This window comes from Aulostomus chinensis, chromosome 22 (genome assembly GCF_037954235.1).
Source record: "Aulostomus chinensis isolate RoL2024-O1b breed Wild chromosome 22, RoL_Achi_v1.0, whole genome shotgun sequence".
NCBI classification, from domain to species: Eukaryota; Metazoa; Chordata; class Actinopteri; order Syngnathiformes; family Aulostomidae; genus Aulostomus; species Aulostomus chinensis.
The window spans coordinates 8,337,501-8,363,876 of record NC_141341.1 but is presented as its reverse complement, the minus strand read 5'-3'; the positions used below and the strand labels follow the sequence as shown (position 1 = coordinate 8,363,876).

General features: G+C 40.5%; 1 protein-coding gene across 4 annotated transcripts in view; it reads left to right on the top strand.

The window, feature by feature from the left end:
• The window catches only part of LOC147240602 (CUB and sushi domain-containing protein 3-like), a 350,230-nt gene that overhangs the window by 127,258 nt on the left and 196,596 nt on the right, over positions 1–26,376 (top strand). For all 4 annotated transcript variants that reach the window (XM_086194222.1, XM_086194221.1, XM_086194218.1 and 1 more), the window contains exon 5: positions 15,412–15,609. In XM_086194222.1, the coding sequence (XP_086050348.1) occupies positions 15,412–15,609 (198 nt within the window). The remainder of the gene's footprint in view (positions 1–15,411; positions 15,610–26,376) is intronic.

Here is a 26,376-nt window from a genome sequence, read left to right as displayed (position 1 = left end):
GTTGTTTTACTTGTGAAAAGGTGATACTCAGTCAATATGACCCCTAAATCTAAGTTTATAAATAGCGTATAACCCAAATAGTTTGTGTGTCAAGAACAACAAAAATAAAGCAAACGTGTGTCGACTAAACCTGTAACTGATGTTCATCTGTGAATCCATGTCGTCACTGTCATCCTTTGATTCATCCTCTCCACACGCCGAGCAGAATCGGCTTTCATTGCCTTCGCTGAATTATATCTCCTCCAAGAAACTGAATGTCATTAATTTAGAAAGATCTGTTTTCTTTTAGGTTGTGTTTTTTTTCATATATGTTGAGAATGTGATTACTGATTCCAAGGGCTATAAGCTCCAGTTAATTTGTGTGTGTGTTTGTGTGTGTGTGTGTGTGTGTCTTGTGCAGTGTAGACTTAAATAATCTTCACTTATTGCTGTAACATATTTATTCTGTGAATTGTTTGAAATTGAGGCCTGTAAGCCCCACGTATGCCTTCTGGCACCGTGTGGTTTCCAGATCCAGCAGTAGTAATCGGGTATAATACTCGCTTTATTTACATGATAACACTGATTGTACTTCGACTGTGCTGCGATTCTTTCCCCATGTATTTCACTGACTTTAGTGCTATTAGATGATTTTAACGTGGTAGTCCCCTTTTTAGTGTAGAAGTTGAAAAAAATCACTTGAAGTAATTTTAATAGTCAACTTCAAAACCCTTTGAAATCAGTCACTATCCCTTGATCAAAAGAAAAAAATACATTCATTAAAATATACCATTGACTGCGCCTGAAATATGAGCCAAACATCAATCAACAACACCTTCCCATATTACTAAGTGAAACATTGTAGTCTTTTATTTAGGAAACACATGTTGAGCTTTGGATGATGTCACTGCACTGTGCTGGTTTCTTCAAAGACTGGAGACAGAGGAGTAGATGAGGAGCAGAGGAGAAATGAAAGAAGAGATTAAACGGGACAGAAAGCAAACGAGTTGAAAGAGGAACACAAGTGAGGCCAGCAGCTTATATTCATTCCCCGTGTGTGCTCGGCATAAAGGCTGCCAACATGCCACCATTTAATATCACTTCTACAAACATCATTTTGAATGCCTGTAGACGTTTCACTCATCAGCTTTTGAATGCAAAGAATTAATCCAACACTGCTTGTCTCATAAAGTCAAGGTTTATGCTTCTTGGATCCTCACTCCTGCTCTTCAGTGCTTTCTTTTATTTGCACGGTAAACGCTGTTCATTTAGGTGATGCCTTTCCTCAATTCTCGTTATCTTGTGTATGGTGTTAATGAGAAAACAAACTAGTTGTGTGTATTTTGGGAACTGTTGATGTGGGAATGACCTATTTATTTCAGTTTGTTCTTTATTTTGTTGATAACACAAGTAATCCAGCTGCTTCGCTTAGGTTGTCTTTGGTTTTCAGACACCAAATCATCTTAGTTTTATAAGAAAAGAACTCAGCTGTGTTTGTTTTGGTTGGTTAGTTCCACAGTTTAGGTGAGCTTAGTAGGGTGTGTGTGTGTGTGTGTGTGTGCGTGTGCGTGTGCGTGTGTGTGTGTGCGTGCACACGCACGCGCAGGTATTTGTCAGTCAGCTTTCCAGGGGGTCTCTTGATGTTAAATTTAATAAGTCACGCCACAGTGAACACAGCTATTAGATATCACACACATGCTGGGACATGACGTACACCCATAGAGCTAGCTAGATAGCTCACACCAACTGTGCAACCAAACAACAAACACACACACACACACACACACTGAAGTTATTAGCGCAGAGACAGAGCACAGAATGTTCACTTTTTTTATTAAATATGCAGCATATTTTAAAGAGTATGGCTGAGGTTGTCAGTCACTGAAGACATGCACACACACACACACACACACACGATAATGTCTCTGCAGGCAACAAGCTGTACATGATTTACTGGTTAATGTGTGAAACACAAGTTAACACCATTAACCCTCCCATACTGATAGTGAGAGCTGTAAAAATGAGTGAGCTATGTTCCTACTGTACACCCATAGTGTTCAATGTTACAATATTAATATAATATGATAATAACAATAAAAAATAATCTTATAGCAATATTGTTTTTATTTTGTTTATTATTTTGCATATAAACCCTGAGGTGGCTTGACAGGTATCAACTTTAGCTGTCACCATCACACAACTGATTATAATTCTGAAATCCTCTCCCTCTCTCTCTCTCTCTCTCTCTCTCTCTCTCTCTCTCTCTCTCTCTCTCTCTCTCTCTCTCTCTCTCTCACAGACACACACACACACACACACACACACATAGAAAAGCAATAAGGGACGGGCGTTTTATTGATACTCATTTCAAACACAAAACTTCTGATACCTGCTTTCATTCCAGAAAGTGTGTGAGTGTGTGTGTGTGTGTGTGTGTGTGTATCTATAGGCACACGTGTTAATATCTTCTTTTATTTTATTTATTAGTGTTATGGCACTATGTACTCCCAGTACAATCAATGCTGCCTCCTTCCAGAATGTATTTCTTTTTAAAATTAGAAAAACAGAAATAAAGAAACCATGATCCTGTATCAATGAATGACAGTCTATGTAATGCAAGTTTCTGTAATAGCGTTTATTAGGTGTCTGAAATGGGAATAAAAAGGAGGAGAAAATCTGCCTATTATAAATCTGTGCGTAGAATATACTACGAGTAGATTAATGCTTTGGACCTACAATTCAAGACAGCCCTCTTGCAGTATTTTCTCCACTACTCAGGATCTGAGATAGATTGTACTACTCAGGAAGAGATTTGCGATTTATTTCATCGGGGATTCCTGTTTGGGTGGGTTTGAGTTGACAATATGAGCTGACCTCCTGCCAGCTTTAGAGCAACATGTCTTTATGTGCATTAAATATACTGTAAACCACCAGTTTTGAGAGATTTTTTTTTTTTTGTAAGTCTCTCCTCTTTTTTTCCCCCCAGAGGTCAAGGAGGATGTATGTTCTGCTCATTTATCTGACTGGAAATCATACTGACAGTAGCTGATAGAACCCTGAGACAAAAGCAATAGAAGAGATTGAAATACAAAGAGGGAAATGTGTGAGAAAGAGTGTTACGTATTGATCAGCACAAAAAAGCCTTCTTAGAGGACACATTCATTTACTCTGTTCTCTTCAATGTCAACTGAAGCATCTGATTCTCTTTTGAAAATGTTACTCTGTCTCTCTGATCTTGTTCTCTCTCCCCGCTGCTCTGTCTTGCTTTCCTTAATGGATATTGATTTAGTTTTAGGGACATACTGTAGGTTTCTATCTATTGCGCCAGTTGTGTCTCGCTAACCTCTGCTGCCTCTAAACTCTCTCTCCCAACCTTTGAGGTGAACCAATCTTTCCAGATGACAGCGGAGTGTGAGTGCAAGTGCAAGCCCGTGCGTGTGTGTAAGTGCAGGTATATGCGAGGGCGTGTGTCATCGTGCAGTGCAGCTTTAGCAGAGTGACAGTGATGTCAGACACTAACGATTTCCAATTGGCCGTCGGCCCCTCAGGCCTAACGACCCATTATTGATCTGACCAATTAGCATTCACACCTTTAATTAATACTGAAGCCTGACATACACACACCGACACACACCTACACACACGCAGGTACGTACACACATAGAGTTTTAATTAACGTAAGGAGAAAGGTGCTGTGGAGAGAGATAAGGGAGGAGTGGGTACAGGGAGAGAGAGACAGAGGAGGAGGGTCGCTGGAAGAGAGGGGAAGGCAGATCAGAACCCTGGCCCAATGATATGAGACCTAACAGCATGTCAGAGCTTACTGGTCTACTGACTTTTGAGATAAACAAGCTTACCGCAGTTCCACATGGGTTTAGCCCCACCTTTAATAGGACTTATCTTTAATCTGATAGCCCTCTGGGTCTATTAACTCTTTCTCCACCATCGACGAGATTTTCCCCCAATCTGTGTTCTCACCTTCATACAGTAGAGGGCAGTATGGCGCACCTTGTGAAAAAGTTCTACAACTTTAAGTCTAACAAAAAAAGCCCATGAGACGGTCCGGAAATGGAAAGATACAGCAGATGGAGCAGTGCTGTGGTGCTCTTAAGTGGGCCCGGTGCAGCATCACACCAGGCCCACAAAGAAGAATGATATGATCAGGCAGGGGAGGCAAATGGATGTGCTGGTTTCCATGGAACGTGAATCTCCAACAAGCTGATAGTTTTTTTTTTTTTTGGTACAAAGTACCAAACAAATGAATGTCAAAAATGTTTTATTCTTGAAAATCAATTAAAAAATGCATTTTGTTGAGAGCTTTTTCTGAAATCGACCCTCATTCAAGAAAGGATGCACTTGCGGTGATTTAAAAAAAAAAATTGAAAATAGAGGTTTTGTTCCTTCTTTCAATAAACACAACTGCTTCACTGAAGTTGAGGCGCACAATGGAACACTTCCAGCAGAGAACATAACATTTCTCTTCCCGTGGCCACATTGACCAGCTCTGACTGGGGAATCCCGAGGCTTTCCCAGGTCAGCATGGAGATCTAATCCCTCCACCTGGTCCTTGGTCTGGCCCGCAGCCTCCTCCCAGCTTGACGTGCCTGTAACACCTCCCTAGAGAGGCACCCAGCATCCTAACTAGATGCCAGAACCACTGAAATGGACTACTTTTACCGCAGATGAGCAGCGTCTCGACTCCCCCTGGATGACTGAGCTTTTCATCCTATTTCCTATGGAGGTGCCAGCCATCCATTTCAGCCGCTTGTCTTCACACCTCATTCTTTTGCTCACAACCCTAAAGACCAGAAGTGAGAGCGGGGACGGAGAGTGACCACTACAGATCAAGAGCTTCTGATATATTCAGGTTTGTTTTTTTGTTATGGCAGGTCTTCAGAGATGTCGTGAAAGTGTAAAAAAAAAAAGCTGGCATCGGATGGCACCAAATATTCACTTTTGTTTAACTGTAATAAATTAAATTCTGCGAAACAGAAAGAGCCCAGTGCTAAGCTAACCAGAGCTCCTGATCCTGCCAAAGTCCCAATGGTCTTCTTAAATATGTCCACTGTCTACAATAGAACAATGTACTTAAAAAGCTTGTGTGTTTTTATCTGTGCCTTGAAACACTTGACCTTGTACCTCTTTGTCTGATCTAGTTTGATGGAGCTGATTTGCTCTGGGCTTCAGAAAGTCAGTCCTTTAGGAGCAGATCAAATGGGAGCAGATAGCTATAGATAGTACAAACAGACCCAAGCAAACACGGTGACTCGAACCAGTTTCAGTGGCGCCAACCGTCTGTAAACATAGGACAGTTAGTACAAGATGGGGGTGTATGAGATATTTCGGGGCTTTTCATGTCTGCCTGTGCGTGTGTGTCTAATGAAGTCGTGTTGGCAGGATGTCTAAGGATGTATTGAACCAAACCTCAGAGAGACATTGATCACTGCATCAAGGAATTATAGTCACACACACACACATGTAAACATAAACTCATTGTGTGTGAAATGACATAGACATACTGGGGCAGACATTGTAGTGCACGCACGCACGCACGCACGCACGCACGCACTCGTAGTATGGAGGCAAGGGGCTATGAATTGACACCCTAATGTTTCTTTGTTAGCAGTCGGCAGCTGTCATTATCTGCTCAGTCAATTACATCGACAGAAATTTCAAGGTGAGAAAAAAACTCAAGTACAGTTATTGAATCGGTGTTTTTAGATGGATACCCCCAAGAAATTAGTCAATTGTGTCGAACCGGGTTATTTTCTTCCTCTGCAATAATTAACCTCTGTTACACGGTCTCATTAAATTCAATGAAACTTTATACGTACCAGTAGAGGACCAATCTTTTCACATCATTTCATTTACTGGTAAAGGTGTCTGCTTATTCCACATATTGATTTAATCCTTTTGCATGGAAAATGGTTTATAAAAATTATATTTGACACAAATGCTGTGAACCTGACATCATGAGAAGGCTTTCCTCTGCGATGACTCCTTCCCTCGTAATCCATGGGGTTCCAGGGTTCCATTTGCCTGCAGGATTTTTTTCCCCACCACTTTACCAATTTGGTTTATCGGATGTAGACACTGACTTGAAGTCTCAGTCTGAGGCTTGGAGAAGGGGTATATGACGTGATTATACATCTTGACTTTTGTCAATTAGTCTCTTAAGCTGATGATCGATAAAGGAGAGCACGCACAGCCCAGCGGGAAAAAAAAGTTGAAATCATAAAAAGAGGAAATGGTTTTCATGAGATGAGTCAAGGCAACATCAAGACTATCCTCAAGACAGTCCGTCCTTCAGCGAGAGGAGTGTGTGTGTGTGTGTATAATAAACCCCACAAGACATTGCTGCCCTGGGACCATAAGGTTTGCTCTCCACTAAAAGCTATGATCATTAGCAACACAATTTTGTGTGTGTGTGTGTGTGTGTGTTTAACTTGTCCTCATAGCTGCTTGATTAGCAAATGCAGCGAACCACTGTTGCTCTATCTAGGAGCACTCTCTCTGTCTCTCTCACTCAATGACACACACACACACCCACACACACACACACTCCTGCTCCTGAGTCCTTTTTCCCTCCATTAACATTTTCATAATTAATCATAATTGCTTATAATTACACCATCGCAATGCAGTTACCAATCAAAAGTGGTTTATGATGTGATGTGCAGAAGTGATGAGTGTCTATCTGCGTGTGTGCGTGTGTGTGTGTGTGTGTGTGTGCGTGTGTGTGTACGTGTAGTTTATTCAACAGTTGATCACTTTCCTTGACTCTGCATAAGATTTCTTAGAAATAAACAAATCTATTTCCACACTAGATGTTGACATCTGACAACATTTCTGATGGCAGATTTGAATCAGATGACAGGTCACTACTGCTAACCAGGACTGTGGTGGTTTTGTGGTCTGTATCCGAGAAGCTACCTTGACCTGAGAACCTCTCCATAAAGGAAATGTGAGGGGAGGGGGGGCAGTTCATGAACCATGCTGCTTGGTTCTTATATAGCTCCTTTATCAATAATCAATAAAGTGAGCAACAAAGCTCATCGTCTTAAGTACTGATCGTAAATAGGGCCACTCTAAATGATCAAATGCCTTCATAGCATCTACTGACAAGACTGTAACTGGGGACATTAGACTCTGCTGCTTCCCAGAGAATTAGAGCACCTATTGAACCTCAAAAATTAGCCTTAAATTGAGATGTCGAGGTTTCCGTGAGCGGGAAGGAGGAGCTGGGTTTGAGCTTAGAGCGTATATAAAGTATCAGATATTGCATGCATTTTGAAATAGCTCTTTAGACTCATAATCTGACTGAAAAGAAGCACAAATCTAACCTGAATGGGACGCCCACTTGCGCAGTTCGTCAGGAGCAAGATGTTGATTTCTCCTCTCTGCTCAAGCTGTTCAATGTCTGTTGCCTTCGCAAACTGCGCAGGAGTCAGCTCCCAGAACCTTCTGACACCTGGCAGATCCAGGGCAGTTCTAGTTCGTGAGTCGTAAAATCCAGCATCAAATATATTTGCGGCATAACAAAAGCAATTACAGCTCTGTTCCTTCTTGGAGGGGCCAGTGTCTTGGTATCGTGTATGCTGGCTCACTGGAATGCTGCGACAGTAAATAGAATGGGACTATTATGGACTATAATATCTTCACGACACTATGATCAAATCTAGTACTTCAATAAAAGTATGCGGCGGGAAGAGCACATCAAATATGACATGAAGTACTGATATAAGACTCACTGGGTCACCGTCCAGTGACGGTTTAGATCTATATCCTTACTCATCTACCGCAGGGACAGACTGTATATTTTTACCTACAAATTCTTCAGAAAATAGAATGGAAAAACATCTTCATTAGTAGCAAAAGGTCCAAAGGAAAAGCTTGACAGAGAATGTTCTTACTGAAAGGAGGTTTTTGTTTTTTGGGTTTTGGGGGGGGGGGGGGGGGGGGCGACCAGAACCAAGACTGGAACTAGAACACATGAAAATACCTTCTCTCTTTTCGGTCTTTTTGAGTTCTCGTTATGTCGCCTTCTCTCCACAGTGGAGTGGAACTGAGACTTCAAAACCTTTTAAAACTAAACATGTTACATACGGGTTTAAAAATCTTTGCTTTTACGTAAAATATTATGACCGACAATTCAATACACTGTGCAAATATGTTTTGCAAATATGTTTGCATACATTATGAGTCATCATCGTGTATCTAATAATTTTTTTTTTTCCAGATTTTATTTTGTTAGTTTTTGAAATTAGACAAAAATGTATTTAGATTTTGTTGACTGAAATACAACTAAAACTAATGAATTTCAGCCGAAAGACTGACGACTAAAACCAACTCAGCCACATTCAGGATCACTGTAAAGAAACTGATGTAAATTTCCATAGACTAAAACTAGACCTAAATCGTTGGATGTCTTTGACTGAGAGAAGTCTGAACTCTTCGGATTTTAAGTCAATTAAAACTGGATAGAATGATACAAGCCAATAAGGACATCTGACACGGAACAAAGACTTACTTAAAGAAACCAGCTGCCGAGATGAACCACACATGTATCCGTGCAACCTGGAGGAAAGCAGAGCACCCGTCCTTGGTTTATTCGACGTCTGCCCAGCATGATCCTCACTAGTGTGCCTTTCACTGGGGGATTTATACTTTATTTTTATAGAAAGATGTCACATATTTCAAATGGCAGTTATCTCTTTTTGGCATTAATCTTCATGTATATATATATATATATACATATATATATATATATATATATATATATATATATATATATATATATATATATAATTATTATTATTACACACACGCACACAAAAAAACACACAGCCATGTAGAATAATTCCATTATTATCTTATTCATGAATGTTCAGCTGTCATGGTTAGAATTTGAAGAAATTTCTTGAATCCTTGTATGAATGACAGTTGCTTGACAGTTCGGCAGCAACTTTCTAAAAGTGGAAGGATTGTTTCGGAACAAGTCTTTCCCACCACTGTCACTATTATAAATAAATGTTATAGTTGAATTAAATGGGTAAAAAAAATGTATTTTTTTTTTTTTTTTTTACTTTTAACCAAAACATTCTGTGGTTTCCAGAACTGTGATAAAAACTCTGTAACCTCACCTGAACCTGCCCTTTGGGTTGATTCAAACACGTATCACACAGAGCTCCACCAAGGACAGAAGCTTCGGTAAGATACTCATGAAATCCTACGCATTTTCGATCACTATTGAACAATTTAATTATAATCCATAACTGCATTAGCAACACTTGAACGTAAAATTGGCTGCACAGAGTGTGCTGGGATGGCAACACAGACGTGACAAGGGAGCAGTCATTAAGTTTCAACATCAAAATAAAAGTACAAAGCCATGAATGAGGGATTTGATGTGGGTTGTTTTTTTTGTTTTTTGTTTTATATCTGCATCATGTGTGTTTAACTAAGCATCTTGTTACTGATGAATCTCAAACATGATTCATGCTAAAGCCGGTGGTGTATTACCACAAAAATCCCCTGACATCTGTAGACATCTAAAGACAAGTGCAGCCTGATTAGATTCGACTTTTTCTGGGGTTTTTTTTTTTTTTTTTTTGGACAAATAATCGTCTTTTTAATGATTTACGACAGTAAGTGGAAACATTCGCCAGTTCACATTTTCGTCCAAATTACTTTTTAACTCCAACGACTGTTGAAGGCTTCTGATTGATTTGGAAACGGTAATCCATCACCGTGAACATGTAGCTGTCAGTCATGTTTGCCAAGCTGTATTACACTTCTAAATGCCAGGCTGGAAAATTCCTAATTGTATTTCACATATTTTCAACAGTTCTGGGAGCTGAAATGGAATTCCTGTGTCTTTTTTTTTCTTTTTTTTTTGCTCAAGAATGAAAGAGGCACTCAGACACAAAAGCAAACACTGCATAGCGACGTATAACAGAAATGAAAATCAACAACAGCTCTACTCTTGGCCTTTTAAGTGTCCAGCATCTGCTTTTATATTGACATTCCAAAAATAATGAAGTTGACAAATCATAATTTGCTGACAAAATCAATATGATGTAACTACCACAGATACACATCAACAATCGTTAGCATCAGAACAGAAAACAACTTGTTTTGCAGTGTCAACTGTCATTTAAAGATCGTGGCATCCAGCCAGAGAAATTAGCTCCACTTGCCATTAAATTTAATTATCTTAATGGACTCAAAATGTTATTCACAAGTCAAGAAAAGGAGTTGGTCAAAGTGTTGGATGAATCAAAGTATCTACAGGTTTGATGGGTGCTGGTGCCCCACACGGCAATTCTGAGTGTGACAGACAGAGCTCGGAGCGCTGCTCGTCAGCTCTGCTCCGGTCCTTCTCCACCTCACAGATGGATAACACAATGAAGTTCTGAAAGCCATTTTTCAGATCCAGGACTTTAAAAGGAATTCCTTGTACATGGTTCTTATGCTGTATTTTCAAATATTTCAGCGTCTATTCTTTTCCAGTGCAAAACTTGATTCATCTTTTATTGAAGTTACTGCCGACGGAGGTGTGAAACCTCCAACCTCATTGAATCATCCCTCTCTCTCTCTCTCTCTCTCTCTCTTTGACTGTCTCTCTCTCTTGCTCTCTCTCACTGTCTCTGTCATTGCTGTCCTTCACTCCCCCTCTCCAGTCCTCCAGTCTGCAGTGTCATCTGTCTCACTAAAAACTCAGGAACTATGGCAGCATCTCTCTCTCTCGCTCTCTCTTGCTCTCCCTCAGAAACTCGCTTCTTTTCTCCCACCTCTCTAGTTCCCTCTCTCTCTCTCATGCTCCCTGTACCCAGCCGTAATTGCTTATCTAGGGAGAAATAAAACTCAGGTAAAATGCACATGGGCGCGCACGCGTGTGTGTGTGTGTGTGTGTGTGTGTGTTAGGACTGGAAAGATTACTGTCGTTTCATGCTGGTAGCCTCTCTACATGTAGGCTTTTGTCTGCCATTATATATATTTATATCTATGAAAGTGAGTGTGTGTGTAAGTGTGTGACAAATGCAGACAGTGCTACAGATGGTCCATAAAAGCAGCAGCTTGTAATGAAGCAACTGAGACTGAAATGATGGTTATGGTAAACTGGGGAGAGACAGGGATAGGAAAGAGGCAGAGATGGATAGATAAATAGAGTGAATGCTGGAAAGAAGTATTGGTAAGAGAGAATAAATAAGAGAAGGTAGCTGGCAATAAAGCACGATGAGGAGAGCGCTGCGGCCGCTGGCTACTGAATAAACTAGCGTAATGAAACCATGTGATGTTGACAATATACCAGGGACAGGAAGAAAAGGAGGAAGAAAAGGATGGACGGAGAGAGTGATGGAGTGGTGGTATGGCTTGGATAGGAGGGGTTCGGAGGGAAGGAGTTGGCATCTCATTTAAGTTTTTAGTTGAGGAGGGAGGAAGTCGGTGATCAAGAGGGGAGGGTGGGAGTGTGGCAGGAAGAGGTTTTGAGGGAGGAAGGGGAGAGATAAAATAGATATGGAAAGGATGGATATAAAGAAGGGGTAAAGGGAGGTTCAACTCAAGAGCATTTCCTGTATTTACAGGTACGAATTGGAGGAATGTGCCCTCAGAAGTACAATATCGGTCTTTTGACTAACACAGAGGGAGTACAGTGTGATTTAAAACTCACTTAAAGCTACACAGTTGTCTTTCCAAAACCAAGCAGTCTTTGGACTCTTTTGTACCTCCATTTTTGAGTCAGTAAAAAAAGTGGAAATGTAGCTAATATACAGCTCGACCAAAAAACAAAAAAAGTCACACTCTAATATGTAGCTCAACCACCATTGACTTTCATTATGGCGTGCAAGTAGCGTTCATTTTTGGCAAAGATCTGTGTGTTACGTGTCCTCGCAAACCACCACCAAGTGGTGTTCTTCAGCTGTTGAGTCCAGATCCCTTGATTTGTCTTTGAATCGCCTCCACGATGACTTCTACTAGCCGAGGGTTCTACTCTCTTCTTTTTTTTTCCGACCACATTCATTCCTCTGCGATGCTGTTTCATTTCTATGGTTCCAGATCCTAATCATGACTCGGACGGTTCTTAACTTTATTTTACTCGTTTCAGCTTCAACTTAGTTGTTTTCTTTGCTTGGCACAACAATTTGACGCTTCAGAAACAGAGCGACATCTTTTCCACTCCCACAAGATATGTCTTCAAACATGGTTGTTGCAGAAAAGAGAAGCAACTCCCTGCATCACACAGGGTTAAATATCTTGTTGCCAGCTGAAACCTATTAATGCAGTAATTATCCACTGGAGGGCTCTTAACTATTTGCTTAGTTATATCCAGGTTGTGACTTCTCTTGTAGGGTATCATAAGAGTACAATTTTACACAAATTATGGAGGAAAATGTTATAAACAGAAGCAAGAGTTAAGAGGCCAGGGTTTACTCTGTGTGTGAGTGTGTGTGTGTGTGTGTGTGTGTGTGTGTGTGTGTGTGTGTGTGTGCGCGCGCGCGCGTGCACACGCCCATAAGTCTGAAATTGTATGTGTCGGTGGGACTAAATGTGTCTATGATAGGACACTGAAGCAGGAATATCCTGACACTGAGTGAGGCCATGCTGAGTGGCAAAATCAATAGGTTAACAGGTCACAACACCAGGCCAACCTGACATCCAATCACAATACAGCACAGGGGGTCGCCGCAGTGATGGATGACCCAATGTGTGTGTACGTGCATGTGCGCTCGAGGCCAAATGCGGCTTGTCAGAGTTGGTTTCTCTGTAACTGTTTGTCGTGATAAGGAGAGCGGGGGTCTTTAGCAGCTCGTGGCATCCATGCTCCGTAAAGGGTCCCATTTGGAGTAAAAAAAATGAATAGAAACCTGATATCAACTGGACTGGTGCTGGGCTCTTGTAGTCTCACAGATGAGGATATTCTGATACTTGTTTTCCTTACTGTCCTCTACTGAGGCCTTTACAGTAAAACATCACAATTACGATGATTTCCTGTTTGGCGCGAAGTTCCAGGAATAGAATTACTAAGACCTTATTGTTGCTATATGACTGGAGGGAGTGTGCTTGTCACAGTGACCTTGACCTTTGACCACTAAATATATCCAAGTCATCCTTGAGGTGTGTGTGTGGGGGGGGCTGGTATTTAAAGAGACTCCCTCAAGGTGTTCTTTAGTTATTGTTAGAATGGGACTGACGTGAGAACATAACAAAGCCTACGGCTGTCGCTGGTGCCGAGCCATGAAATCAGGATTATCAGAAAATCTCCCCATGAACAGATCAGTGCAGCTTCCCTGTGATGCAAAGGCAACGGCGAAGCCAGATTTGAGCAAATTTGCTTGTAGCGGCTTAATGTGGCTATGTTTTAGTTCCGCGATGACTGAACCCTAACAGAAAACTACAGATGAGTATTTAATATCCAGGATTTCATATGATAGACACACTGAGCAGCAGCTTTCATAACTGCTGACCAACACGGCCCATCCATCCTCCAGGTTTTGACTCTCATTACATCTGTGATTACTGCCGACACTAAGAGAGCACAGGGTTTCATCTAAAGACTGTGTGTGTATGACGACTGAAAAATGGGAATTGTCCATATAATCCTTTTGAGTGATGAACATCGCCGTGGGAACAGTGGAGGCACAGAGAGTGAGAGGAAGGGGAGTGTAATTGAAAAGGTATGACAAGAAAGGTGTCGTACAAATGAATCCATCAGCCGAGCAATCTAGGAGTCACTCATTCAGTTCATTTCCTGACATCAAATCTTCTGCCCATTATCTGCTTTGTGAATGATAATTACACATTTTTATAGTTAACATGGAAAAGATTGCCCTCCAGCCTGACTCAGGATGACTTTTCACGGGAAGATACGGCGCACATCTCAGAAGTTTTGGGAGCTCGCTAAATCGTGGTTTTGTTTTTTTGTTGTTTTTTTTTTTTAAGTTTTGGTTGACACTTTAAGCAAATGTGCCGCGTCTCATTTGGGAGCATACTCAGCACATTTTTGATTTTCTCACAACCCATGTTGATTTCTGTCTTTCCTCTTCCTTTCCCCTCCCTCTTTCTTCAGTTTCTCCGTGCTTTTCTATCTCCCTTTGTCTGAATAGTTTCATAGTTCTATCTATCATCTTGAAATAAAAGGGCTGAAGATTGGCGAGCGTCCACTCTGTCGTTTTCTACGCCTCCCCTCCGTCTCTCTCTCTCTCCTTCTGTGTTTGCCTCCCCCTCACCCCATCTGTCTTTCTCTCTGCCTCCCTCCCTAAATCCTATCCGTCTCAACAGTTTCATAGGTGTATCAATCAAGTTCAAACAATAAGACCAGAGTTGGTCCCTGTTCTCCCATCTACTTCCTGGTTTACGACTTGTAATACCCCATCTCTTCCCCTTCCTGCCTCCACCCCCCTCTCCTGTGTGTGTGTGTGTGTGTGTGTGTGTGTGTGTGTGTGTGTGTGTGTGTGCGTGTGCAGAAATTTATATGCACGCTTGTGCTCAGGACTTATATACAAGTAAATGTTTGTTTAGGGACTAATGGGACTAACATAAAACACACCCACATAGTCACTGTCTCTTTGTCTCTACGGCTGTCTTTAGTTGTCAGTGATTGGCACTGATGTCATAATGTTCCTTTACAGCCATTATGACTATTTGTTTGCATCCTCCTGAGACAGAAACAGATAGATACAGTTTTATTTAAAAAGTCCGAGTCCAAAAAGTTGATTTCTGTACAAAGTAAAGTTGAAGTTCCTGAACATGAAAAAAAGTGTGATGAAGGAACAAGAAATAACAGCTCATCATGGAGTTTTTTTGATGAAACCGCAAATTGTGCACACCGATTGTCCCTTTTTACCTCAGTTTGCGTTACAAATGCAGCAACAGACTAATTCCTTACACTTAATATTCCATGAGTTATATATGTGTGTACTTTTGCCACCTCTAATCCAAAGACAGAGCTCCCTGATGTACCATAACTTGTTTGTTTTTAATACATTCATTTCATTTTTAGATCCTGGTCACACATAGGCATTGCAAAAGTACAAGGAAAAAAAAAAAAAAAAGCTCACAGAGATTTAATTTGGATTGACAAAAACTGTCAAATAATTCAATACACACTTGGTGTGTTGGCTGGTTCACACAGCACGTCACATTCTTCACCACTCTAGACACAGTGACTTGCATGTATTACCCGCATGTGCTCAGCAGCTCAGGAGGTTGACAGGGTTGTACTGGTGCTCAGACCAAAACCAGAAACCAGGCTGTGACAATGTTTTTGCCTCAGTAGTCTTTCTTGTCATCATAAAGCATTTTTTTCATGTTCACTGCAGTGTGTGGACTGGTACTTTGTTTGAGTGATATCTTATTGAGAGGTAAAACTTGCAAAGAAAAAGAAAACAGAAAAGACATCTTAATCCCCGTTTTTTTTCTCCTCTGCAGAACTCCACAGCTCATCTTGTGGAAATCCTGGCATCCCTCCCAAAGCGGTGCTAAGTGGCGGCGGTCGTTTTGCTGTTGGAGACAGCGTACGGTACAGTTGTGTTCCTGGTTACGTCTTAGATGGCCATGCCACACTCACCTGCATCACCAATGCTGGAAACTCCGCCGTCTGGGACTTCCCCGCTCCAATTTGTAGAGGTACGGATGACTGAACCTGAATGTGTATGTGCACAACTGTCTACTGTAGGAAGAGTTTTATTCTGGAATGAGAATTCACAGAGAAATCTTATCAACTTCAACAAAATGAAAAGATCAAACATCATAATGCATAAAAGCTGACCAGATTCTTGTCTGCATGCACATTTCAGTCAATGACTTGATTTAGAAAAACAAAACAAAACTCTTCCTGTTTTCTGTGTTTATGTGTTTCTGTGAAGGAGACAAAGAGACAGACAGACTGTGCTTGCATCATAGTGTGTGTGTGTGTGTGTGTGTGTGTGTGTGTGTCTGTCTGTGTGTGCGTGTGCTGTATAACTGAACTGCATAATCAAAGGTGTGTGTGTGTGTTACACAGACAAATATGGGTAGGTGTTGGGGTCTGTGTGCGTTGTGCTGTATGCTAAGCCCCACCATGGCGTACAGACATTGAACAGAAACTCTGCCTCATTTCACACATTTGTACCAACACACAACCTCCTGTACATTTTAATTTGATGCAAGCAGCTTGGGTGTATGCACGCATTCACAGGCCTGCTGCGAAACAAAACATGGGAAAAGTGGGGAAAAAAATCTGATACAACTTCTTGCAACATCTTGCTAAATGTCCCCTGTGGAGTTTTGTACAAAGTTTGTGTATAATTATCACACTGAAACTCATTTAAACATAAATTTTGAAATTTTTAAAATCACATTTCTTTCTAAACACCACCCTTGTTTTATGTATGTTGACTTTAACGAAAGGTGATGGAATATTGAATCTAGAGGCTCAAACCCCGGCCTCGAGGTGTGACAGTATACACTGATTGGTGCTCAACTCTGTCCCCGCCTCATTCCCGGCATTTCCAATATATCTCATTTTTCAACACCACATAACACTTAGTTACATGAATATGTGAAAAAGGCCTGTATCAAAAGAAGGACCGGATCATTTTTGGAGGATAAAAATGGTCCAGCTTCATCATTTTGGTCATTTTAAAGAAAAGGGCTTTGTGTTAATGACAGCTATTTAACCATTTTTAAGCAGACTTAACATTTCATGGCAGATGATTATGAATATGACCCACGTATGAAAGACAGAAGGCTCAGAAAAGAAGCACCCATGTGCAGCAGAAGGGGTTTGCAGCAGTCTGTGTCCCGCAGAACTTGAAAGGCTTCAGCAGCTCTCAGCCTGGGTGCAGCCTGGCTAGGGAGAATGCTTCAACTGCTGCCCCGAGCCTCTGCATCAGTTACTTGTTGGGGTGACCTATTTTTGTCAGATGATCCCCAACACTACCCCCCCTTCCTGATAGAGAAAACACAACAGTAAAAACAAAGCACCAGTGCAAAACTGGTTTCAACATAGTAAGTAGGTGGTGGTATTGCTCATTAAGTGTGGTTGAAAATTATAAAGACTCCAGGAGTCCTCAGAATTTTCTGTAGATATTGGAATATAACCTTTGAGTTTTAATTACTCTGGACACAAAAGATTGTGTTTTCGTGATAGCCTGATATCTGTCAAGGCTGCAAAGTTAGCATTTTGTGTCATAGGAAACAAATCTGCCTCAAAATAAAATGAATTCCCTGTAGATTTAGTGAAAACTGTCTTTTTCTTTGCGACAGTGAAACAAACCAAGTCGATGTGCGTGAAAGCATAACCTTTAAAAAAAAAAAAAGTCCACAGATGATTACATAGAGGACTCAAATCAAATACTAAGCAGGAAACTGGATGCTTATACCGTAACAAAAGGGGAAGCTGGCAACCTATTGAGTTGACAGTCACACTATAGCTCTTCCCTGTGTGGCCATCTATTTGGCTAGGCTGGTTTACCATTCATCCAAGCAGCGTAATCACTCTCCTCACACCTCCCTTTCATGTGATTCCAGTGACTCTGGTGTCTGCCAAGTGACATCAATGACCTGAACCTAGCCAGGCAAGGAAAGTGATTTAGCTCTGAGATTGAACTTTGCTGATGCATCTGAATGCATGCCACTTGTAGAGGAGATAAGCAACAGAGACTCATTCATCCAGAAGAAGAACATCCCCTTAACACGCCAGCGAAGACACTTACACTTCTTAAAAGGGACTCACCATTTTCTTTGGGGAGAGAGGAAGATTTGAAATGTCTGTCTATCAGCTCAGGGTGTGTGTACTTGTTCGTATTGAAGGCACATGTGATTAAAGGAAGAGAAAACTGCCATGAGATCACCAAAGCGTCAGTTGTTTGCCAACCCAGTGACAGTGGACACAACCGTTGGGGAGCAATAATGTGGGATTAAACTGTTCAAACAAACTAAATGAGATCTGGGACAAATTTGAAGTTTTGCTTGACAGAAGTAAATGCAGTTTTTCTGGTAGATGCACAGCATTTAGTGGAATCTAGCAAAGTCAGATCAGCACACATGAAGACTAAAATAGAGATATGTTTTATTTAGGCTTTTAAAAAAACTATTTTTTGTTATTTCTATCCAAACTTTCAGTTGACTGATGCAACACCTGGTTCATCCAAAGAAGTGTCATCAACTATAAACTTAAAAACGATCAAGCGCGGTAAGCAATGCGCAGACATGTTGGTGAGATCAAGCAACCCCTTAGGGAACAGATGACATCAAAACCCCCTCAGTTTAAGTAAAATCTCCTCTTACCAACACAAGAAATACAACCCTTTAGATCTTTACTTGCATATTATTTTGAGAAAATAGTTTTGAGAAATCCTTTGGAAAATACTTGTCATCTTCACCTGAGATGGAGAAGACATACTGGCATTCAAACTAACTTTATTTATTTGATACCATCTGTTCATGGAACTGTCATGTGACCTCAAGCTGAGTCATGTGATATTCAAGCATTCTCAAGAATTCCAGTCTGCTCAGAGGAAGTGAAAATGCCTCTTCCACAAAATAAAAATCCAGCAGCGAGTTTCTAAAATCCCTTTTCTCAAGGCTGTGGGAGGAAAAACGTTTATTTGCTGCGATTCCAATGTACAGATGCTAACCCCAGTCATTTATTATATTTTCTTTTTCTTTTTCCTCTTATCATTTTACAGTGTTGACAACAGATACTGCAAAGTAATTTGATAGAAAACATCACAAGAGGGGAACAAAAATGCAAACTGGACATGCAAATTTGCATCACTTTGAATCTGAGGAAAGTGGGGATGATCCAACAAATGTGTATGATATACTACTTTGCTTGACATTAACACACATGTCAAACAAAACCTGTATAATATATACGAGTTTGTGCTTAATTTTATATTTTAGTGTGCACTGAGCTTTAATGTAGGTCTCAGGGAGGAAGGAATGGCAGGAAGCAGAGGAGGGGTGAGAGGGAGGAAGGATGGGGGGAAATGGCAACTTGTCATTGCTGGATTAGCAATGTCTCTGTCACTCTGTCAGCAAGGCTAAGAGGCGCTAAGCTACTAATACGTTCAAAGCAACTCAGAAACACACACACACATACACAAGTATTCACACCTCTGCCCCACATACACACGTCATTTAAAAAATCCTCCCTCACACACGCTCACAGTTGTCTACTGGTGTGTGTGTGTGTGTGTGTGTGTGTGTGTTTTATGATTCCTACTGGCATTCATACCAGCCGTAATAGCTTTCTATCAATTATTCAGCCATGCAGTCAGATGAGTTGAAATGCAGCGCTTTTTGCAATATCACCTAAAATGTTATTTTTCTTTCCCTCTCTCTCTCTCTCTCTCTCTCTCTCTCTTTCTCTCTCTCTCTCTGTCACCGTCTCCATCTCTCTATCCATCTGTGTTCAGTTCCCTTCTCTCATGCAGTTGGAGACATAAAAAGATTGTCATCCTAGTTTGCTATCCAAGTCCTCTAATGATGATTGTAATTGGTTTAGACATTATTTTGAGGTGTAGTTTGTACGGGGGGAGCTCTCCTATCAAGCTTCATTGCAAATATGTTTTTTTGTACATCATTTCCCTGGTTTTTGTTTGTATGAAGTTTGCATTTTGGTATATTTAATCCTAAATTAATACAGATTAGGGAAGAGGGAGTGATTTGCGAATATAGAAACATAATACTAAGCACTTTTATAGCTAATTTGAAATTAAGTCTACATTAGGATACAGTGTTTAATGTGGGTACAAAAATCTTATCTGGCAGTGGAGGAGAGGAGTTGACTTGATGCCCCCCCCCCCCCTTTTTCACGTTTATTTCATAGTTTCAACTGGTGCCACACAACTCGGTATTTATAGCCTGAGCTCATTTGCAGCACCTGCACCGAGAAGGACCTTTAAAATACACAACTGCGCAAAACACAGTGTAAAGACTTGTACGAAATGCACATTGGCCCGTTTCAATCATAGCCCTGAAAACCTATAAAAAGTACATAACTAAAGTAAATATCATCATACAAATCTGAGAATAAATAGCATGATGACAAAATCACGTGAACCGCTGTTGTATGTTCCTCAGATCTCAACAACAACAACAACAAAAATACACAAACTCTAATAAAATAAAGCACCATAAAAGAAGAAGCAGTTTCTTCAAAATGTATTTTTCTTCGTGTTGCAGTCTTGATATTTGGTCCATAATTTGCTTGAATCCAACTCCAATGAACAGTCATTCAGCGTGACAGTTTGCTGCCATCGTTGTCAAAAACAGCAAGAGGAAGTCGAAGCAGACGGGGTCAACCGCTTTTGTAATTCAGATAACTGGAAATGGGTCGGGAATTAGCGTTAATGTGGATCCACAAATTCATTGAGTCACATTTGGTATGCAAATAAAACAGAGTTGACTTGAGATGTGAAATTCTAGTAACAACAGAGCCAAGCTTACAAATACGATTTGAAATATTTTCAGGAGGGTTGCTCTTTCAGCACACTTCAAAGTGTATTACATAGTACCACGAGCACAGCTATAATGGAATATGGAATTGGAATACATTTAGAATAAAATTGTGCAAACCAGCTACAGTATGTCAGACTAATGCAGTAGAAAAAGTACGTAAGCATTGTAACTGAGAGATATTTGTGTATTTATGCATGCGTGCCAGTATGTATGATTCTGCTGAGTTGGTGAAGAATTATTTACAGGACAGAAATAACCCTCTTTATTCAAGGCATCCGTATCAACAGAAGCACACACACACACACACACACACGCATGATCTCACAAATAGAGAGAATACGCTCATGAATATTCATCATTTGGGTGATTATGAATGTGTGGGGCTGAGGTGGTCTGGGTGAGAGAGGGAGAGAGCGATAGAAAGATGAGCAGACAGAGATTCTCTCCGTGTGCTGGTGCGAGCGAGCGATAATTTATGAATAACTGTGTTCAATCCCTGTGCAAGTTTGTGTATATGCCCATGCATTCCTGTGCTATGAATAACTATGAGTATACCATGAACAAAAATTGATTTCTGTACAATGATACATTCATGTCACAGTAAGACCATTTGGACGAGAGAGACAGAGAAAAGGAGGGGGAGAGAGAGGACACAAAAGGGAACACGGGTAAAGGAGGAAGAGAGTGGCGGGAAGAGGTAGAAGGAGAAGAAGTAGGGGGTTATTGTCAGAACTGAAAAAGTAATAATATGCTTTGAAGAAAGTTGAAATCAGAGTGGCTGAGAAACGGAAATGAAATGTTTGTGTGGGGATGGTTTTGTGTGGAAACTGTGGGTGTGACAGCATAACTAGTTTGTTGGCTACTGCTCAGATACAGTGCTTTTTCAGTCTTAACTCAGTGATACTTAAGCCTAAGGATGACTATTTCGAGCAATAATATCATTAAGCATCACATGAACAGACATCCAGGGTTTTCCATCAGTGCATTTGAACGTGGGGCAATGGAAAGTTGAGGGAAATTACTAAATTAAAAGAAAAGGAAAAGTTTCCCCAAAAATGCTTGCTTGTAGGTGGTTTTGTGGCATAATGAGTGGAAGTGTGGAAACCCGTATGTTAACAAAGTCAGTTGTGGTCAATTTTGCCTTTCTTTACTAATTTATCCCATCCAAAGAATTGTTCTTGAAATGTTTGTTCCGATTTGGATAATCTGATGAACAATTGTGGATTTGGCTTGTTTTGAAGAGTCAAACTATTCAATTGAGAAACAAAATTCATCAAGATATATGCATCTGGTATTCATGCAAATTGCAGGCAGTTGCATTCATTCGTTTGCATAAATGTGCTAAAACGTTTTAAAACAAGAGTGAAACATTCAAATCTGTTGTGAACGAGTGACCTGCAGTGTGTGGAGGTTGCAGGATGTTGTTTTGATTATCATGTGAGATTTAGTCCCTGAAAAAAGATACAAAAATGCTTCCTCCTTCACAGCAGCCCATCAGCAGCTTTGCTCCAAACGGTTCGTCAATCGGCTCTTCTTCCACCCTCACATCTAATTACATAGAATACGCATGCAGACACACCCACAGCCACACATTCAGTCAGTCTGGAAAAAAGAATAAACACACACACACACACACACACACACACACACACTTCATAAATCTAAATTACAACCACCGTAATTATAGCCCCTTTCCCCTAAGAATTAAACACCACCTGAAGGAAGTCTGACAGGAGACATAAAGATGCTCAACTAATATGGAAAGACAGAAAGTCACCTTCATTAAACCATCTCCAAAACCTGTCTTCCATATAATTACAAAAATAAACCGAACAGAAAAAAAAAGATTCAAATCGTAAAGCAACACCCTTAACTTAGTTTGTCGATAACTCATGATATTTCTGCCTTGAGGAGAAATAGAAGTTTAATAATGTAGGATGTTTTTGATGGTGTGCCCTTGAACAGATGTTTGAGAATACAGTCTTAGAGGCATTGAGCGAGGAGGCTTCTAATTTGTATTCTATAGAAAGGCTGTACAGGCTTTATAAAATGCTGCACCACATGGTATATATGCCCTGTTCACCTGAAATATATATATATACATATATATATATATATATATATATATATATATATATATATATATATATATACTCAACCAGGTGTTAAGCAGTTGATATTAGATTCTTCAATTTACACTATTACCTCAGCAGAAGCTTCAGGATGTTTGCTCTCTTTCAATAACGTTCCAGCCAAGTCAGCACTTTGCAGTCTGCTGAAGGTGGTTGTTCGACTTCCACATAAACTTTCTACGACTTTCACTATTGAGTTTCCATCTGTTTTGTGTGTGTGTGTGTGTGTGTGTGTGTGTGTGTGTGTGTGCTTTGCTTTGCTCAAGGCTGATAAAAATTGTTGCTAGGTGAAATGGTGAGACAGTCACAGGAGTGCTCATGACAGTGTCTTTCTTGGCTTCTCTCACTTCTTTCTCACTACTGTTCTCTGTTGTTCGTCTTTGTGTTACTCATGAGTTGGCGGTAGAATGGGGGCTCCGTGAGCTCTTCTTTTATCATGGAAATGAGCTATGATCACCCAGCGACAGTAACTGATTAACAATCATTTAGAAAGTTACCCACGTACCACCTCAGTATTTCCCTTCAACGTTTGACGTGCTCTGGTTTTACCATGTGTCGGGTTCTGATTTGGTCATAATGTAAGGCTTCGTTAGAAAACTGGAACAAGATGTACAGTAAGTAAGGGTTACACTGAAATAAAATCTGAACCCTCCTTTAGTGAATACTTTAGCAAGAAAATGGCTTCCCCAATTAGATACTAAGCCCCAAACTCAATTAAGTCCTGATGAATAAAACAACCAAGTGGAGATAAAAGCCACAAACAACAAACAACAAAAATATTAAGAGTCTAAATTGTTGGCAATAAAAAAATATCTAAACACCAAGTGTAGTGAGTTTTAGGGTCTGGGGTCTGTTGTTTGACATGACACACCCCCTGAGATGAAATCAAATTCTAATTCCCCTTACCAATAAAATATGACATAAATCACACCTTGAAAATATCAGACAGACCTACACATACACCAGCTGTGTGCAAGAACCACTAGATTTACCATCGAGTGGAACCCCCCCCCCTAAAATAAAAAAAAAAAAATCCAGGGTTTTTTTCAGACATCTGCAATTTCTGCACCGTTTCAACAGACACATTCATATAAGTCAGGACAGAGAAACGGATCTGATTAATATACTTACTCATGCATAGAAGTTCAATCTCTAAAAAGAAAATTGGTTGCAAGAATTTATTCTTCTACAATCTGCGAAGAGTCACTTCACCGTGTATGTCAAATCTAAATGGGAAAAGGGCGCCAATGTAATTGTCACAGATGAGGAATGGATTAACATTTGTAAAACAGAAGTAGCCACTTCAAGTTCAGGTAAATGGAGAGAATTCATATATATATATATATATATATATTAATAAAGGCAAGTTTTTCCTCACGCCAAAGACAAAATAGGTAAGAGTGGAAAACTAGAATATCGTTACTGCTGGAGATGTGAGAACTCGGCAGGGAAAATAAAATCAAACACTGGCTTTGAGATTAATCATGATTTTACTGCAATATATTTAAGTAAAATACATGTTAAACCTGCAGTGTCTCTTTCAAATACTTCAAGGTAAAATCCATAAACGTGGAAGGTGAAAGAACCTCCAACCTGGCAGGGGAACTCTGTATGGGTGGAATATTTAATCATTAAATAAAATTCCATTTTAGAGGATCAGCAAGAATCTTAATTCATGCTCGTAGCTACCTTGTGCATATCCTCAACAACCTTTCTTTCTGTTTTTTTTTTTCCTTTCCCACCCCATTTTTATGTATCCCCATAAAAGTAAGTGTTGAATTACTGGAAATACAATTTGAGATTGATGTGTAATGGATCTGTTGCTCACAGTTTAATGAACTCCTCCTACTTAGTTGAAGCAAAGGTCAGTGTGAGCTGAGGGGGGAGCAGAAGGACGGGCTACGACCATGACCTCCTGTGAACTACTCCGATGTGCCTGTCTGGTTCTGCCTTGTCCTGGAAATCCACGTGGACTGACCCATTAACCTGGACGCGCTCACCTGTCTTTCCTCTTTTTGGACTGTTGACATATAGACAAAAAAAAATGCACCGACAAGATATGAATTGGTGTGTGATGGCTCAGAGCCCCACTTTCCCTCTTAAAATAATATACAGCAATACTTTGCAATCTTCTTGAAAAATGGAACAAAAAATGAAAAAGAATTCAAAGAATAATTTCATTTATATAGTAAGACTAGGGGATGCAGTTGAAATCATCAGAGGGAACAAGTAAGTTTGGCTTTGTGTTGAGGAGATATGTTGCTCTATTAAAATACGTATGTGACTTTAGCTTGGGGCTCTGTGAAATATGTTTTGATTTTCTTCTTCCAATTTTCATGATTTAAGCACAGAGACTCTAAGAAGCTGGAGACTTCACTTACATCATAAACCTCTGTAAAAATGATTCACTGCAGTATAATTGTCAAGGGACTTCTTATCGATAAAAAATTGCACCTCCTACATTTACTTGTATTTGTGTACAGGCAAGTCTTGCCAAGAACAATATGGGGGTGACATTGATGATGCAAAGGCGAATATGAATCTTGCCCCCAATTTAGAGGTAGTGTCTGTAGCGTGGTTCTTTGTGGCTTGTAAACACAAATTGGGCACCTTCTCCCAGGCTCAACATAGGAGAGGTGTGCCACCCATCCCCTGACACCCCCAAGGACAAGGTAAACACTGGCTTGCACAAGCTAAATGGCAGCTTGGACAAGCTAAATGCTGCCAGCTAGCACAAGTCAAACACTGTCTAATACAAGCTAAACAGTAGGTAGGACAAGCTATACACTGGCTAGGACAAGCTTAACACAGCAGCTAGGACAAGCTATACACTGGCTAGGACAAGCTTAACACAGCAGCTAGGACTAGCTACACACTGGCTAGGACAAGCTGAACACTGACTAGGACTAGCTACACACTGGCTAGGACTAGCTACACAGCAGCTAGGACTAGCTACATAGCAGCTAGGACAAGCTAAATACTAGCTTGGACAGCAGAAAGCTGTCAATCTCCACATCACTCTTTATTCCCAGCCTCTCCTTCAGTGCTCGAAATGAAATATCCCTTTCTCAGGAATGAATTTCATCTAGTCCCTATTTTTTTTCCATGTAGATTCTCACCTGCGTGCTGTCCTTGGCAGAGGTTACCAAGCCACTCCCCTCCCAGAAGTGTCCTGACAAAACCAAAACATTTAAATGCAGGCAAAGGGCAGCGCGGCTCTGCTGACACAGTCAGCACCACACATGTCTAGAGGACGAGATACGAGAAGTGATGATTGGACCAGATTAATTTTGCATCAGCGTTTGCATATTTTTTTTTTTGTTTGTTTTTAAGAAAATGCTGCGGACCTCCCTGTAAGTCCTCTGAAGTGATGGGAACAGGCTTGCGTGAGTCATCATTTCCCCCAGTGGCTTGATAGTGTTTTCAAATGGTGTGTAACATTCACCAGGTCAGTGTAGCGACCCCAATCAATTACCATCAGAAATCAATGGTTGCAGTTGGAAGGGCCAGGGTCAAGTAGCACCGCTATGCCTCTCTTGTAAACAGGATCAGTGGCTTCCTGTCAATGAGCTATCTAGATAATATTCACCAACGCCAGACATAAATACTTCACTTTAATCACCATAACAGTTGACAGTGTATGTGAAGCATCTATTTTTTTTTTCATTCTTGTCACTTCAGCTTATTTCTCCAGGCATTAAAAAGAAGCACACTTCAAAGAATATTTTGCTAATATGCTTCTCAGAAGATAATTAGATAAATATAGTCCCGGACTAATCACACACTTGTGAGAACGTTGTATAAATGCCATGTA